This window comes from Fundulus heteroclitus, chromosome 9 (genome assembly GCF_011125445.2).
Source record: "Fundulus heteroclitus isolate FHET01 chromosome 9, MU-UCD_Fhet_4.1, whole genome shotgun sequence".
Taxonomy (NCBI): Eukaryota; Metazoa; Chordata; class Actinopteri; order Cyprinodontiformes; family Fundulidae; genus Fundulus; species Fundulus heteroclitus.
Genome location: NC_046369.1, coordinates 9,611,334 through 9,627,529, shown reverse-complemented (window position 1 = coordinate 9,627,529; position 16,196 = coordinate 9,611,334). Strand labels below are relative to the sequence as shown.

General features: G+C 40.5%; 1 protein-coding gene across 2 annotated transcripts; it reads left to right on the top strand.

Moving 5' to 3' along the window:
* Window positions 1-1,862: 1,862 nt before the first annotated feature.
* arrdc2 (arrestin domain containing 2) lies at window positions 1,863-12,782 on the top strand. Of its 2 annotated transcripts, XM_012879984.3 has the most exons (8): window positions 1,863-2,034; window positions 4,435-4,702; window positions 10,440-10,657; window positions 10,762-10,864; window positions 10,946-11,202; window positions 11,295-11,457; window positions 11,548-11,708; window positions 11,946-12,782. In XM_012879984.3, the coding sequence occupies exons 2-8, from the start codon at window positions 4,450-4,452 to the stop codon at window positions 11,997-11,999; spliced, it is 1,209 nt and encodes a 402-aa protein (XP_012735438.1). In that variant the 5' UTR covers window positions 1,863-2,034; window positions 4,435-4,449; the 3' UTR covers window positions 12,000-12,782. The 2 variants fall into 2 exon arrangements, with proteins under 2 accessions (XP_012735438.1, XP_012735437.2); XM_012879983.3 differs by lacking the exons at window positions 1,863-2,034; window positions 4,435-4,702 and adding an exon at window positions 8,762-9,517.
* Window positions 12,783-16,196: the final 3,414 nt, after the last annotated feature.

The following is a 16,196-nucleotide window of genomic DNA, read 5'->3' as shown; positions in this document are numbered from 1 at the left end:
GCCAGTGTTCCAGTGAAAAGGATGAAAGAGGGCACATAGGCTACAGTTAGTTGCAGTAAAATCTCAGCCAAGAACTATGTCTAGGAGAGAAACAGGGTAAGACTCTGAAACAGCAAATTTAAACGTTTATATTCATATCTTCCATATTTCATAGGATTTCAGACCATATAACTTCAGTGAAAGATTTTGGAAAATGGTTTTGCTGGAACTTTTGTGCATTCTTCTTTGTAAATCTGGAGCAGCTAAGTAAGTCTTGCTTGTCCATTAATTGTCCAGCTCGCCCCACTACTGTACTGACATCAGAGCTTTTTTAATGGATGCTCTGAAACTTTACATTCATTTTGCTTGTGTTTGTGGGTCAATTCAGTGGAGAACAGAGAGATATGGTTTATATGTTGAGATTTTTAATACAGTGTTTACATACACTACCAGTCAAGTCTTGACTCACCTTTGCCATTCTATGGCATTTCCTTATTTTTCTGACATTCTACATTGCAGATACATAGTGAAGACATCAACACTATGACTGAAAGGTATATAGAATTATGTAACCAACACAAAATTGAGAAACAACTCAAAATATCTTGTATATTTTATCATTTTTCTAAATACCCCGTTTTGATTACAGCTTTGGTCACTCTCGCCTTTCTCTTGATAAGCTTCATGAGGTTAGTCACCTTAAATGGTTTTCCAAATGTCTTGAAGGAGTTCCCAAAGGTAATAATAAAAGTAAAGACAAGCAATGAAATGAGAAGGTGAGTTCAAACTTTTCACTGGTAGTGTAAATTACATATGGATATTTATTTTCTAACAATATACAGGCAGGGTGAGCTCTAAATTTTATATTTATATGGATATATGGATTACAGCCAGCAACTACAGTTGCTGGCAGTAATCCATATAAAACTTTAGAAGAGAAAAAAAGACACATTTTCAAAGAATCTTACTCCTGGCATTTAGCAGATACTAATAAATGTCAATAGATTTGAAAGTTACAATTGTCTTTTTATACAATGTATGTAAATATCTGCATATTTTATAGGCCATGAACAAAGGGGACATTTTTAAAGATGTGGACAATCCCATCTGGGACCCAGTTTTTATCCCATTGACCCTATAGGTGCATGCTGTGTGGGAATCTTTCCAGGTAGAAGAATATTAAAAAAAAATAAGTTACAGACATTATATCTATCTATCTATCTATCTATCTATCTATCTATCTATCTATCTATCTATCTATCTATCTATATATATATATATATATATATATATATATATATATATATATATATATATATATATATATATATATACATCCATCCATTTTCTAACAAGCCTATCCCTTGTGGGGTCGAGAGGAGTGCTGGTGCCTATCTCCAGCTGTCAATGGGCAAGAGGCGTGGTACATCTGGACAGGTCGCCAGTCTATCTATCACAGATGTATATATATATATATATATATATATATATATATATATATATATATATTAAAAAGGTACAAGACCAAATAGCATTTATCCAAATGTCATCATCAGGAACTGGAATAAGTGCAAGTATTAAGTATTTCTGGTATTTCACATTTGAATCATCATTTATGTTGTAGATTATATCTTATTTAAAAAATAACTGTAAAGTAAAATGCATAAAAGTATATTTTTAATGAAAGCTCAAAGCTTTAACCTTCTTTTGACAATGTGACAGTCTACACGAAAGCCCTGGAAGGCTGAAACGTGCAACATAAAAACGGAGGCGTGTTTAAAACCATGCTTTGGCTGTGTCACGTGACCGACCAAGCAGCCCACCACGCGGGTCTCACCGTCCTCCTCCTTTCGCTCTGGGGGCGGGCGTGACCGCCACGAGCTCTTTGTCATTGGTGTAAAACAGAAGGGGGGTTACTGCATGCCTGGGCGTTGAAAGCTGCTGCCGCTTAAAACGGCTTCCACTGGAAACCCACGGAGGAGAAAACAGCGAGTGGAGTGTCTGTGGAGACAGCAGCGTCTTCGTGACGACCCTCACGTAGCCCACGTTCTGTTGGTGAGTGTGGGGACTTTAATTCATTGCTTCAGTTGTGTTGTTAAACGTAGGCCCCTTTCTGAAGCCTGATTGGCTGAGACTCGTTCTTATGTATTTTTTTTAACGAACCTTACTATAGACCTAGGTGAAAATCGTCATGATTAGGGTCGTTACTGTAGCTTATTACTGTTATGTACTGTAGATACTTTATTTAATATAAAAAAGTTCAGACGTATGTTATATTTTTGTAATCGTTTTTTTTCTAATTCACGTATTTTCATAATGTTTTTGCGCTGCATATACAAATTCTTGTCTATATGAAAATGGAAATATAATTTCCTGCATTGATCAAAAATTGAAAACCTTTTCTGCATAATGCTCCATCCTTTTTCAGACAAAACACAAAAGAGAGAATAAAACATTTTTTGTTTGTTTTATGTATACTTCTGATACAAATGCACGCACTCTCAGTAAATATGGCTGCATGTAGGTAATAAATATTTAGTTACTGTTGAAATCATCTGCATTTGAATGGATACCAGAATCATATTTATTCGGGCATGATTGTGTACACAATCAAGGGATTTGACTTATTTTGTTTCACAGCAGTGTAGCTGGACTATCAGGCAGTAAGGTGTTCATTGGGGAAGAAACTGTCTGCAGTTTGTATGAAGGGACTGTGGGGTCTGCAGAGATGTTACCATCCCTTTTCTTAACCCTAGACCTGAATAAGTCCTGGATAGAGGGAAGGTCAGCCCCATAGTCTTCTCCACGGACCTGCTTGTTGCAATTTGGACCTGTCCTGTTTGGTGGATGAGCCAAATAACACCGTGACACAGGACAGACTGAATTATGGCAGTGTAGAGGATGACCAGCAGCTCCTGTGGAAAGTTGTACTAGAGAACTCTAGGGAACCTTTTCCAAACTGTGTCTTTGTATGAGGACCATCTCATGTAAAGACAAACAGTGGTTTCTAGGAACCTGAAGGCCTCCACAGTAGACACGTTGTTGAGGATGGTGGGGGGAAGCAGTGTGGAGGGAGTTCTCCATAAAACCACCCTTAGTTCCACAGTCTTGAGTGGGTTAAGCTCCAGGTGGTGCAAACCGCATCAGTGGACCAGCCGGTTCACTTCCTGCCTATATGCGAACTTGCCATCATTCTTGATCAGACCAACGACAGTGGGGCCATTTGCAAACTTCAGGATTTTCATGGATGGAGTTTTATGGGCAGATGGGGACATGGGGTTTGTTTATGTACAGTGCTAAATTGTTTTCAAAATATGCTTGCGGTTAAATATAAATATTTTTTTAATTAATCTAGGTTTGTATACAAAATCAGTGAACATCATATTGTTGTTTGCAAAATAAAAATATTGCTATTAACCCGCCTCTTTAAATCTGAAACTACATAGACTTAAAGACAGCTTCTCTCCCAAGGCTGTAAGGCCTATCACTCCCTGCTGAGAATAAACCAACAGCCCATTTCATAGTGTTACAAACACACTACTGGTTCCACAGCTTTTTGATCCGATGAGAATCATTTACGCTGTCTCTCACTTGCAAATGTGTATTTGCACACTTCAATTTCTCAGGGACTGTCAGACATTCCTGCAAATTGCACAGTTCTGCAACTAAATTTATTGCCCAGGATTGTAGTCTGCTATGTGACGTTTTGACTTGGAAATGAGTCCATTGGCTGCTAAGAACTATTTCCACAAATAAGACCCTCAGGGAATGTTATTGGCCTGTACAGTTTCCTGTTTTTTGTTTTTATAAATAAAACCTTGAAAAGATTATGTCTTGTGTCTGTGTGTTATGTGTAATTATGTGCATTCTGAGCCTGTGTCTGCCTCATTAAAAATGTCATCATGGTAACATAATGATTGTTGATTCTTTAACTATTTAAGCAGCCTGCACATCAGCAGATAGTGATTAGACCAATAGGGATCCACCCAAGCAAAACACCCTCCCTAAAAATAAACATTTAAAGAAAGCACGATGCATGCGTGCAAAATATTTAAAACCAGTCCTTAAACGTTGCAAATTATATTTAAAAAAGATAATTCTTGTTTGTCTAGTTTTTAGGAACAGCACAATCATTTTGGTAGCCAATACTTTTCAGTTAGGATTTTGAAATCTGCAGTCTACTGAGTTACAGCAGCTGAAGATGTCAAGTGGTATTTTGATGACTGTAGACAATTTGCAGTTATTATTTGATTAGATCTTAGCTTCAAGTCCTGAAGATCTGATTTTGTTAAAAATTTTGTTGACTCCAGAACCTTTGTAAATATGCTATCTGACCTGCTGGAGATCTCCAGTGCAGTTATTTCTGCATTAACACATGTTACTGTATTTTTAGAAGTCTACCTTTTAGTCTTATCAACACATGCATCCATTTTTATTAACATCCTCTTCTTCTAGCCTCCCAATAAAGGAATGTCTCTGAGCTGCATCAAGACTTTCAGGCTGGAGTTGGACGGTCCTGCTGATGCAGCCTTCACGGTTGGGGAGGTGGTGTCCGGCCAGGTGGTCCTGGAGCTCTGCAGGGACACGCGGGTGCACTCCATGAAGGTGCAAGGCAGAGGGGTCGCCACCACGCACTGGCTGGAGAACCATGGCATGAACTCTGTGTATAACGACTACACGTCCAAAGTCACCTATTTTAGGAAGAGGCAACATCTGATCCGAGGTCAGTGCGAGTCGTGAATAATAAAGCTGCTCAACATGCTGAGTTCAAATTTTCATGGAAATTTCAGTATGCACAATCGCAAAGGACTACTTGTCAGTCAGTATTTGGTAGACTGATAATTCAGATGTCATGTGTTAAAACCTTTCTTGCCTGTAATATATTTAAATCACCTGTACTTGTATTAGGGCTGAACGATTTTGGAAAATAATCTAATTGCGATTTTTTTTCTTAATATTGCGATTTAATGCGATTTTTTTTTTCCAGTTTAATTTATCATGTCTTTTTAAACATATACAAACAACAAATCATTTTGTTTCCTCGCTGTGCAGATTAGTTGCTAAAAGACCCTCAGCATCTAAACTCAGAGCAGAAACGATTGCGTTCTGCCTACAATATATTTCAACCAAAACTGCAATTTTGACTTTTCTCTGCGTTAACCACAAGCAACAAAAATGGCGTCTAAATAAAGACGTTTGTAAACAAGGACTATTTAAAACAAGAACTTTTAATGTTTCTATTAATCAGAATATTATTCAAGAGAACAGCTTTTAGTTGATTTGGACATCAATCCTTGTTGAACATAAAGTGCAACCAACAAGCAAGTCTATGTATTAAACTGATTGACCTGTACTTAATGCTATGTATGATTATATAAACTCTAAAACAAGTAATAAAATTAGATTATCTCACTGCTGCAACTGTCTTCCCTTCCATGTGGAGGCAAACCCACTTTAAAAATTTTACCAACACCTAATGGACATGTCTAATTCCCTAATTGTTTCATAGCCAAAAATTGCAGACTCTGCGATTTGGAAATTGCGTTTTTTTTAAATCGCGATTATATTGAAAATGCGATTAATTGTTCAGCCCTAACTTGTATAGCACTTTATCAAGTCCTGAGGACCCATAAGCACTTTACACCACATTCAGTCATTAACCCATTCACACGCTAATGGTGGTGAGCTACATTGTAGCCACAGCTGCCCTGGTGCAGACTGACATAAGTGGGGCTACCCTCTGATCAACGACAGCAGGTGATGTCTTGCCCAGGGGCACAACGACTGAGCAGGAGTTTGAACCAGCAACCCACCAGTTACAGGACAAACTACTTGCTCCTCTCCACTGTCTCAGACGAACCAGCTGCATGGACTTTCCCTACCTTTTATACCCACACATGAACTTATGCAGAGATTACAGTTTGTAATCAATATATGCTAGCTTGTAGGAGGTATAACGCATTTGAATGAGAATACTCTGAAAAATTAAGGTGTACGTTTTCTGATTAGGACGTAGCCAATGTGACTGAACTGTCGTGTAGTGCCCGAGGTTTACAAAGGGAACTCGCTAGAGCCAAATGCGTTGCGTGGAAAGCTGGGAGAAGGGCCAGAGAGATCTGCCAAATAAAACAATCTTTGACATTAAACCCAAATCCATTAGATCAGAGTCCAAATACACTGTTTGTTAAAGAGCGAAATTCCTCCAGAGAGGGCAGGAAGCTCAAAACCTTGCAAGCAGAAAATATAGGCATTATTGGCGGAGTAAATAAATTGCAGGTAGTTTTAAATGTTTGACAGTGGAGAAGTTTTGATTGGGTGACAAATGTAAGCTAAGTTAAAAGCTGTCAGTGCAGTTTAGAGCTTTAAATAATGTGTTTATTTGATAGTGGTCAAACTGCATGTGAGTTTTTATTGTTCAAACACAGTGTTTGACACTATTTAGAAGAGGAAAGCTGTACACAGCTGTTTATCTACGTCACTCATTCCAATTAAGAGAGGTATTGTTTTTCTTCAGTTAGAGACTCGATTTTAAATGTATACTTTAACATTATTCTGTTTGTCTTTAGATATTTTCTTCACAATTGTGTAACTATAACAGAAAAAGTAAAAGAGTGACTCCTACGTGTGCCGTGATGCAGTTTAAATGCAGCAACTGGAAATATGCAGCATAAAATGGAATTTCTTTTTTTTGGATTAAGCAAATAAACGTGACGCAATGGTTAAACAGGTACTGTGCATGGAGAATAAATTATAAAAGTAAGACCTTTACTTTCAGGTTGGGCTAAAGGGAAAACAGAAATGTGGGAGTGGAGATGACACAGCAAGCAAAGGGAGCCAATTTTTTAAAAACATACAGCCTCGGTCGCTGTGGCAACAAGGAAAACAACATGGCTCTCCTTGACCCCTCCCCCTCAACTATTTGGCCTGCAGCTGCGCCTCATTTACTTTACAAAACAGCCCTTTTACAATTACTTTTGGTGATAAACAGAGACGCCGCTTCTGCATTTATATTAAATAAAAAGTTATTTTCTGATCCATTTTTTTTTATTTCAATTTTAGTCTTGTTTTACTTGAAACCCTGTGTGCAACTTTATCTAAATTCCAGAGAAGAATCCCCTTCATTAGATTAAAAAATTTCTCCTTTGTTTTGAGGCAAACCGCATCAACAGTGTTACTGTTTGTTTCGCAACACCGTGGACTCAGCAGCCCTTTGGTTAAACCGGTAGAAACTGGCATAAATAAATGCATGCAGTTTCCCCTGCAGCAACAGCCGCGGTGTTTTAAAGCTGTGTTTTCAGCCACAGAGTCAGGGTAATCACACCGAGTCATCTGTACATTCAAGGGGATTATCTGGTACCTCGTCCTCTGCAGGGATCCTCATGCTGGTGGTGCTCTTATCAGTGTGCTGTCAGGGTGCTGTGGGACAGAGATGATCTTCTGCTCACTTTCACCAGCAGGTGGCGTTCTTGTATTTGTTACACCTTAAATCAGAACTATTTTAATGATTTTTTTAAAAAAGCAAAACCTTGAGAAACTTTCGCAAAGATTAGTAATGATCTCATAAAAAGGCAAAACACACTCGATTGGATGAGTGTTGCCACTTTTGCCTGGAAAATTGCCCATTCTGTGATACTGCTATGAGCATCCTAAGATCAAGGTGCCAAATCAGAATTATTCGGACATAATTGTGTGCAAAATCAAGGGATTTGACATAACTTGACTCAACACGTACAGACCTTAGATATAAATATATAAACAGTGTTTTTGGAATATGTAAAGAAATTAAAAATAGGGAGCTTGTGAGTTGAAGTAGTGCAAATATACTTGTTTTGTTGACTACTCAGGCGGTGAGATGTCTTCATTTGAAGGGATTGCCTTAGGAAATTGTTTTGAAAAGATCTTTTCTTTTTGCTGAGCAAGTCAACTTTTAGCCACACTACTGCTCCCTTTTTTATATCATATATCCTCATTCATGTGCAGGCACCTCGGTTGTTATCCGGCTTTCTGCAGCAGTTGCCCAGTTGGTGGCACCAGAGAGCCCCTGTCCCACGGAACAAAGGAGTAAACAACTTTGTTTTTCACAGACAGACATGGTTTCTGATAGTAGGAGTTACATTGAAAGGATAATGTAGCAACTGTAGAGATGAGACATATAACAGAGTTGGATAGTAGTAAAGCTCAGAGTAATGGTTTTGGCTTTGTTTGTTCATACATTGTCGATTTTGCACCATTCTTGCTTTTATACCTGCAAGTTATTTGTCTTTGTTTCTGTGTCGCTTCATCTTCATAGCAGGAGATTGTTGGAATAATTTTGTGCTTCTCGTCTGCGATGCGTCGCACACTGTGACACGGAAGAAGTGGAGTAAACAGCTTTAGTCCAGAGTGAAACAATTTTCCCCTGAGCTCTGCCAGACTGGGGCATGCTCAGTAAGCCTGTTTTCTTCTAAGAACCTGTAACCATCAATCATCACCCTGTTTTCCTCCTCCGTGTCCACACCCAGTCTGCATGTTTATCCTGCTGCCTTCAAGGACCGTCTTGGACTTTTTTTTGTTGAGCTGCTGCAGGGGATTTTTTGTGTGTGCAGATTTTACTTTCTGTTCATATATTTTGTATTTCTCTGCATTCTGAACTTTCATGCACAGTTACATATCTATACATAGAGGATATACCGGCTCTGTGTGTGCAAGTTTTGAGACACAAATTGTCATATTTGCAGATAAACTTCTTTTTACTGCAAGTATCAGTGCGTTTACTATGCAAAAACACTTGGAACTGCAGTTCTGCAGGATCTTTCCAATAATCTTCTATTAAAGTTGTTTTTAATAAAATTACACAGCGAGCTGAGAGACTAATAATGGTTGTAAGGCTGTTTAATGGTAAAACTAAAACTAATGTTGACCGAGGTGGCAGTAGTTGCAAAACAGCAAGATTCACTGAGTAAGGGAGTGTCTTGTTTTGCAACTGTGGTTATGTAATGCCTGTGCCAAAGAGGGGTTCCTGAACGCAGCATTCAGCCCAGCCTTCAACCCTCTCCTGAGGCCATAATAAATTATGAGGCCACGCCCACCAGCCCAGCCTGCAAAAAGGCTGTCGTCGTTGCGAAGCTGCACACTTTGAGCTTTTCTCAAGAGAGGAGAAGCGCAGCAGCAGCGGCAGCAGCTCTTGAGAGCGACACCAGACAATTTAAACCTCCTCCCCGAACAAGAAAAGAGACTTTTACGGAACCGATTCTCAGGTCGAAACCCAGCTTCGAACCCGCGGAGATGATTTTCAACAAGTTGAGAAAGTTCCTCGTTGTTTTCGACTCCCCGGAGTTGGACTGTCCCCCGGTGTTCAGCAGCGGGGACGTGGTGTCCGGCCGGGTGGTGCTGGAGCTGTTCGGCGAGACCAAGGTGGACTCGCTGAAGCTGCACGCCGAGGGGTTCGCCAAAGTGCACTGGACCGAGTCCCGGTCGGCCGGCTCCAGCACGGCGTACACCCAGAACTACAGCGACGAGGTGGAGTACCTGAACAGGAGAGAGGTGCTGCTGCAGGCAGGTCAGTCCGCTGCTGATGGGAGGAATAACCTGATCTGGATCTGTGTAGTGAAGCCGGTCTGTCAGTCTGGGGAGACTGAAAACAGTCAGAAACAAACATGATACGAGTTTTGTGGAAAAGTCAAATTTTTTTTTGCTTGCAACTTTTTTTTTAAAGTACCTTCCTAGCCTAAAACATAAAAAGTTCAGTCACTAGTTTAGCCAGAGAGGGTGCACACACTTGAGCAGCTGCCTCCTCATTGTGAAAACATCTGCTGAGGCGGATTCTGGGTTTGTTTTTCCTCCCCTGCAGAATGGGGGAGCCTCCGCTTTCTGCCTTCATTCATTGAGCACAAAGCTGTTTAGGTTTAAAGGGCAAACCAGGAAGTTGGTAGCCTCGGCTGTCAGTGTTGTGCTGTTTACGTCTGAACTTTTGTTCTGCATAAACCTGATTGCAGTTTATCATCCCAATAATATATATATTTTTTCAAATGTACTCCAAAATTACACGTATACTACAAACCTCTGGATTTCTGCACAGGGTTTGCTAAAAGGCTCAAATGAACGAGTTATGGCTATAACAAAAGCAAACAGTCTGTTGAACATGTGTTCTTAGACCTGTTCTACAAGAGTGGAAGAAAAACACAGCAGTTGCAACTGGCTGCATCACATAGCTTGAGGGAGAAAACATGTTCTCAATCAGCACAATCACGTAAGAGCTGCGCGTCTCAACAAAAACAGAAACCATGTGATTGCAAAGAAAAGCAAAGCGATTTTTGTCAGTTTACATCTGCGCAATAACTTTAAACGGTGAAACCTTCAGTTCTGGTGTTTTCCCTCACTCCCCTAAATTTATTGCATCAATTAGGGTGTTATGCGTTTCTGTTTTTAGGAGAAATGCGTGACTGATTTTTCTTTTCTTTTTTTTCTGTCCGTCTTCTCAGACAATGGTGAGGCGACAGTCCTTCCTGCTGGCAGACACGAGTTCCCGTTCAGCTTCCAGCTTCCAGAGGAGACGCTCGTCACCTCCTTCGAGGGGAAGCATGGCAGCATCCGCTACTGGGTCAAAGTTAAGCTGCACAGGCCGTGGTGTCCCGTCAGGAAAATCAAGAAGGAGTTTACCGTCATCGAGCCCATCGACATCAACACGCCAAGCCTGCTGGTGCGCAGCTCGCTCCTCGTTTTAAATGTCTCAGCTTGGACGCGCTCAGTGATTTTTATAAATGTTTTAAAGTGTGGCGCTTATTGACTTTTCAATCTCTTCAGGCTCCACAGGCGGGGACAAAGGACAAGTTGGCCAGGACGTGGTACCGCAACTTTGGACAGGTGTCTGTAACGGCAAAAATTGACCGCAAAGGCTACACCCCAGGTAAGAAATACTCCTATCAGCACCGTCTCTCTAACCTGCCTGAAGTGTCGCCGGGTTTTAACACGTCCCCTATCCCTGCAGGTGAGGTCATACCCGTATTTGCGGAGTTCGACAACGCCACCTCCAGGTCAATCGTGCCCAAAGCCTTCCTCACTCAGACTCAGACCTTCATCGCCCGCGGCACCATGAAGCAGAAGCGCTCGGTGGTTGCCACGCTGTGCGGCGACATCGTGAGCGCCAAGACCAGAGAGACCTGGCACGGTCGGGCCATCAAGATCCCACCAGTGGGTCCGTCCATCCAGCAGTGCCGCATCATCAAAGTGGAGTACATGCTGAAGGTGAGTTTGGTTTGCAGCTCGCTATATTAGACTTTATACGTACTTATGAGTCTGCATCGGAAGTGCTAACTTTTTGTTTCCCTTTTAACAAGGTTTGTGTCGACGTTCCGGGGACGTCCAAGCTGTGCTTGGAGCTGCCTCTAGTCATTGGCACCATCCCGCTCCATCCCTTCGGCAGCCGGACGTCCAGCATCAGCAGCAATTACAGCGTCAACCTGGAGTGGCTGCGTATGGCCATCCCGGAGCAGCCTGAGCGTGAGTATCCTTTTTAGTGATCCACAGAGAAAAGAGCTGGTTGGTGTTTTGAGTCCGATCAGTTGGCTAATCCTGCCTGTTTTCCTGCAGCTCCTCCTGAATACAGCTCTGTGGTGACGGAGGAGGAGGCAGAGCAGCAAAACAACGCGGCGGTCCAGCAGCCGGCTGAAGACCTGAGCGGGATCATGGAGCGACCCCTCATGGCTTTTGTCCAAGAGTTTCGCTTCCGACCTCCACCAGTTTACTGTGAGGTGAGTGACCCACTACGCCTACTTCAAAGTTAAAAGGTTACTTTTTGGTATTTTGTTTCTGATTTTATGTTAAATTTCTTTTTAAAACAACCTAAATTATTATTTTCTTGCGAGAAAATCTCAACTCAAAACTGCATGTGGGTGGTGGCAGCTGAATCTTGGCGGAGAACCTGTTTTTTTTTTTTTTTTTTTTTTTCTGCTCACCTGACCTCCATGTTTGTTTATCTCCGCCCGCAGATCGACCCCAACCCCCAGCCCCTCAACATCAGACCTCGCTGCATGACATGTTGAACCAAGAGCCCACGCCTGAGCGACGAGATGCGTTACGAGTCAAACGAATCAAGAGATTTGTTTTGGTCTGGATTTATTCCTCATTGCTGAACGAGCACCTGGTCCCCGCCTCGGTTGTGGAGATGGACAAGGAGTGCCCGCGGAGAGGAGAAGGAGGCCACAGGAGCAGAAAGCTCGCAGAGATGAGGTGGACTTTTTCCCGGTTCTTCTGAGCGAGGAATCAGCGTCTCTGCATCCGTTCCTGTCCTCCCGCAAGTGATTTTTCTGTTTTTGGCTCTCGGAGAAGTGAGAGACGAAATAGCCTCCCAATCAACGATTCCCTTTCTTTTTGTGAGAGTTTGGGACATATTGGGGGGGTGGTTAGGATCACTTGATATTTTTCAGGCAAAGTCTTGGGCTGAGCGCCTTTGATAAGCTGACATGCTGTGAAGCAAATTGTCATCTTTGAACGGCGTAAAGAGAAAAAGTCCAATTATCATCGGCAGTGCTTAACTTTGCCTGGCTGCAGGGTAGACGTTGTATACCTACATTTCTATGCCTTGTTACTCTACAGCTGCGTACTGTTACGTGATGTAGCTAAAGGTGCGACGACTGAGCAGAGAAGTCGAATTAGGAGATCTAGATATTCTTCATGCATGCAGGTAAAGATATGCTAAAGGGAACCGACGTATGCCTTAATAATCTGTGGTTGAGAGATTGCATGAGAGCTTTTAAGGACATTCTCCTCTCAGAGCTGGATTATAGCCGAATGTAAACTGAGAACAAAAAAAAAAAAAGTTTGAAGTCCAAGAGCAGTTTTTTGTGTAAATGCAAAAGCTGAGAACACTGAAGTGCAGGAAAGTGGAAAGTTTTAAGCAGGTTAACCACAATAAGGATGTTGCGTTTTGCTGCAGAGATGTGCTCGCCGAGCTAATAGAGAAAAAGGAGGAGACGTGTGAGCTATACGGACTGAGTTCTTTGGTGCTGTGAGGTCGAGCTTTAAAGCTGGAGATGCCACTGAAATGTATTGACAAAGACCATTCCAAATAACTGACTTTGAGGATTTATGCTCTTATTTTCCTCAACTTCCAAAAAAAGTCGGTCTGTATCAGTTCAGGGTCAGGTGTGCGACATCAGGGCGCACACTGGAAAAAGACTCAAAAGATAAATGTATTTTTATACAAATGCAATTGTTGTTGTTTCATGGCAACTTTTTCTATTTGTGTTTCATAATAAAAAAAATAATAATAATCTCTGCCTTTGATGTTTCTTTAAAGCCTTTATTAAGGAAATGAAGTGCATCCAAATTAATTGAAATATAATTGGAAAGGTTATTTATTTCAGTAATTCAGATCAATGAGGAAAAGTGATATTTTGATTCAGTACAGAGTAATACACTTCATCCTTCCACTGAACTTTCCATAAATCTGCTTAAATACAGCATTATGTCAACAGCAATGACCTATTGTGGTTTACCATGGCAGATTAAGGTTTTCATTCAACCAAGAAAAAAATAGACTATGATGTCTCTAAGGATATGAAATAAGTATAAAAAAAAGTATCACTTTTGGAAAAGCAATTTTATTTTTTAAATTTTAATTATGAACAATAGGTAATTGTATTCATAGTGTTGTTAATCAATGGAAAAAAGTACAGCAATCAAACCTCTTTAATTGCTGACCAGCTTTTTGCATGTTCTCACTGTTATTTACGATGATTTAACTTTGGTTAATCAGCAAGTTTGGAAAGTCTCCTTACCCAATCTGTAAACTTCAGCTCCTTTCATAGTCTCAATTAAATCTGAATCAGTGGCTGGACCACTCCATTATATCAATGTTACCTCCAGGCAGAACAATTGTGGTAAAGTTAAGATCACTTTGAACCTAAACTCTCCATGGGAATGAGTAATTTTAGGTTCAAATGTATGTAAGCCTCTGTTCTAGGAATACGTTAGCACAAAAATATGACAGCTGTAACCCAGTTGTGGATGGTTGTGTGTGGTGGTTCTTGAAGAAATTAATTCAGCCATAGTGCACCCCTTGTGATTTCCGTCCAGTCCTCTTAAAGCTGCGGCTATCACACTTCTTCCTTCCACTCAACTTTCCATTATTGAGCTTGGATACAGCCCTCTGTAACCAGCTAATCCTCCTCATGATTGAATGGAACATAACATGGCCATTAGCAAAACATTCATGCAGTTAAAGATACATTTTTAATTTGGTCTTATGTGATGTTCTAACTTAGTAAGAAACTTAATAAAATCCATAATCATTGAAATATACAAAAATAAATACTTCGAAATATATAACTACATAATATTCATAGAATAGGTTTCACATTTTGAATCGACATGAATTAATTTAAACTTAAACGTTTATCTATTTTAATTTGTGGGGATACGTCTGTTAAATTTATCAGACAATGGATGGACTTTGTTTTGCTGCATGACAGCAAACAGGTTTGCCATGTTAAACACCACAGTTAGCTGGAGAAACAAGCCGTGCTCAGAGGATAAAAAAACATAATTACAGACCAAAGTTAAAGTGTTGAAAGGTGTAATATTCTTCAAAAAACAGCTGTTTAGGTTTTACCCAGGATCCTCTTGTAGAGTTTTTAGATTGTTTACATGGATACATTGAACAGGAATCCAGTCATGTTTTGCTTTGTGTAAGCAAACAGAAATGAATAAACTGCTCAGTGAAGTGCAGTGTGCGACCTCCTACACAAAGCTGGAAACATAGCCGACAAAACCCTTTTTAACAACCCGCGCTGAAGGAGGAAAACATTCTGGATAAAGTTCCAAGGTTCAGAGTTTAAAGAAAATACAAGCAACGAATGTAGAGATCACAAAAGTTGTATTCTACTGTTTTTATCAAGCAGTAAGTTTGATAAAAAGCAAGAATTACATATTTCAAGGATTTACTTCTGTTAATTTTTAAAGATTATAAAAATTTGAATTCTCATTAAATTCATTAACCATTACATAAGACCAATTAAAAAAAAAAAAAAACACAGAAATGTCACCTTATGGTCTACACAATGCTGGGGAAGACAAAAAAAAAAAAAAAAACATTGACATCTGCCATAAGTAGGGTCTACCACAAAAGGTAATTGTAAAAGTTTTCTAACAATAGTGTTGTATCCAAGCATATTGATGGAAAATTGAGTGGAATAAAAAAAAGTGTGTTACGACCAGTTAAGGTCGGTGCTTTAAGAGCCTCCAAACAGACGTTTCCAGGACAGGGGCTGTCATATTCTTTGAATTAAGCCATTCCTGGACCAGAGAGTACACAGAGGCGTCTTACCTGGGCTAAGGAGACAAGTGATAAGCTATAGAGCCCTCATTTAGGATTAAAGTACATTTTGCATTTCATTTGGAAAACCCTGGTCCCAGAGGCAGGGGGAGGAGTGGGGAGGCACCGACTCTCAGTTGCTAGTGGTCAGCTGTGAAATCTCCAGAGTCCATGGTGATTTAGGGAGCCATGTCATCAGCAGTTGTGGGTTTCATCAAGTCCAATGTCTTTGCAGCCGTCCACCAGGACATTTTTGAGCACTTTGTGTTTCTCTCTACTGACAAGCTAGCACAACTTGTTACCAGCTCACCCTGCCAAAACCACCAAAAGCTAAAGTTATATGACCGTGGTGTCACTCTGCTTGATTTATTGGCAAACTCGCCTGCTCCCAAATCCCACACAGAATCTACGGCGTATCATCAAGAGGAGGGAGGTCAGATTTACCAGCCACACCCAGCCCTGATTACTGCTAGACTCGTAAAAGTAAGAAATGAGATAAACAGAACCTGTCTGACAACATGAAGTAGGCTGAAGGATCTCAAAAGGCAACACATCATGGCCCAGTCTAATGAAATCAACCACTGCTGATCAAACAGGTCAAAATCTGCAAAAAAGGATCTTTAGGGACCCAAAACTTTGGGGAATATATTATGTGGACTGGCAAGAGAAAAGTAGGGGTAGTTTTACACAGTTGGTTTGAGTAGTTATGTTTTTCTTTAGGCAATGAGGTTAAAGTTTGTTTCATAATCGGAAACATCTAAGTGAGCAACAACAAAAGAGATTTATGAGGAGGCAAATACTTTTTCCTAGTATTTCTTTTCTCAGTAAGCCAACTTGTTTGTGTTAAAAATCCTTTTTTCTTGCCCTTATGTAAAATTTTAACTTAATGAAAAGCTTAAATTCGGGTTTTCATCAACTGTAAGTC

Bases quoted from the DNA above. Each gene is read 5' to 3' on its own strand.
- arrdc2 (XM_012879983.3), top strand. From the start codon at position 9,244: ATGATTTTCAACAAGTTGAGAAAGTTCCTCGTTGTTTTCGACTCCCCG. The intron at 10,658-10,761 runs GTGCGCAGCTCG...CAATCTCTTCAG, and splicing joins TCAACACGCCAAGCCTGCTG to GCTCCACAGGCGGGGACAAA. The intron at 11,458-11,547 runs GTGAGTATCCTT...GTTTTCCTGCAG, and splicing joins CATCCCGGAGCAGCCTGAGC to CTCCTCCTGAATACAGCTCT.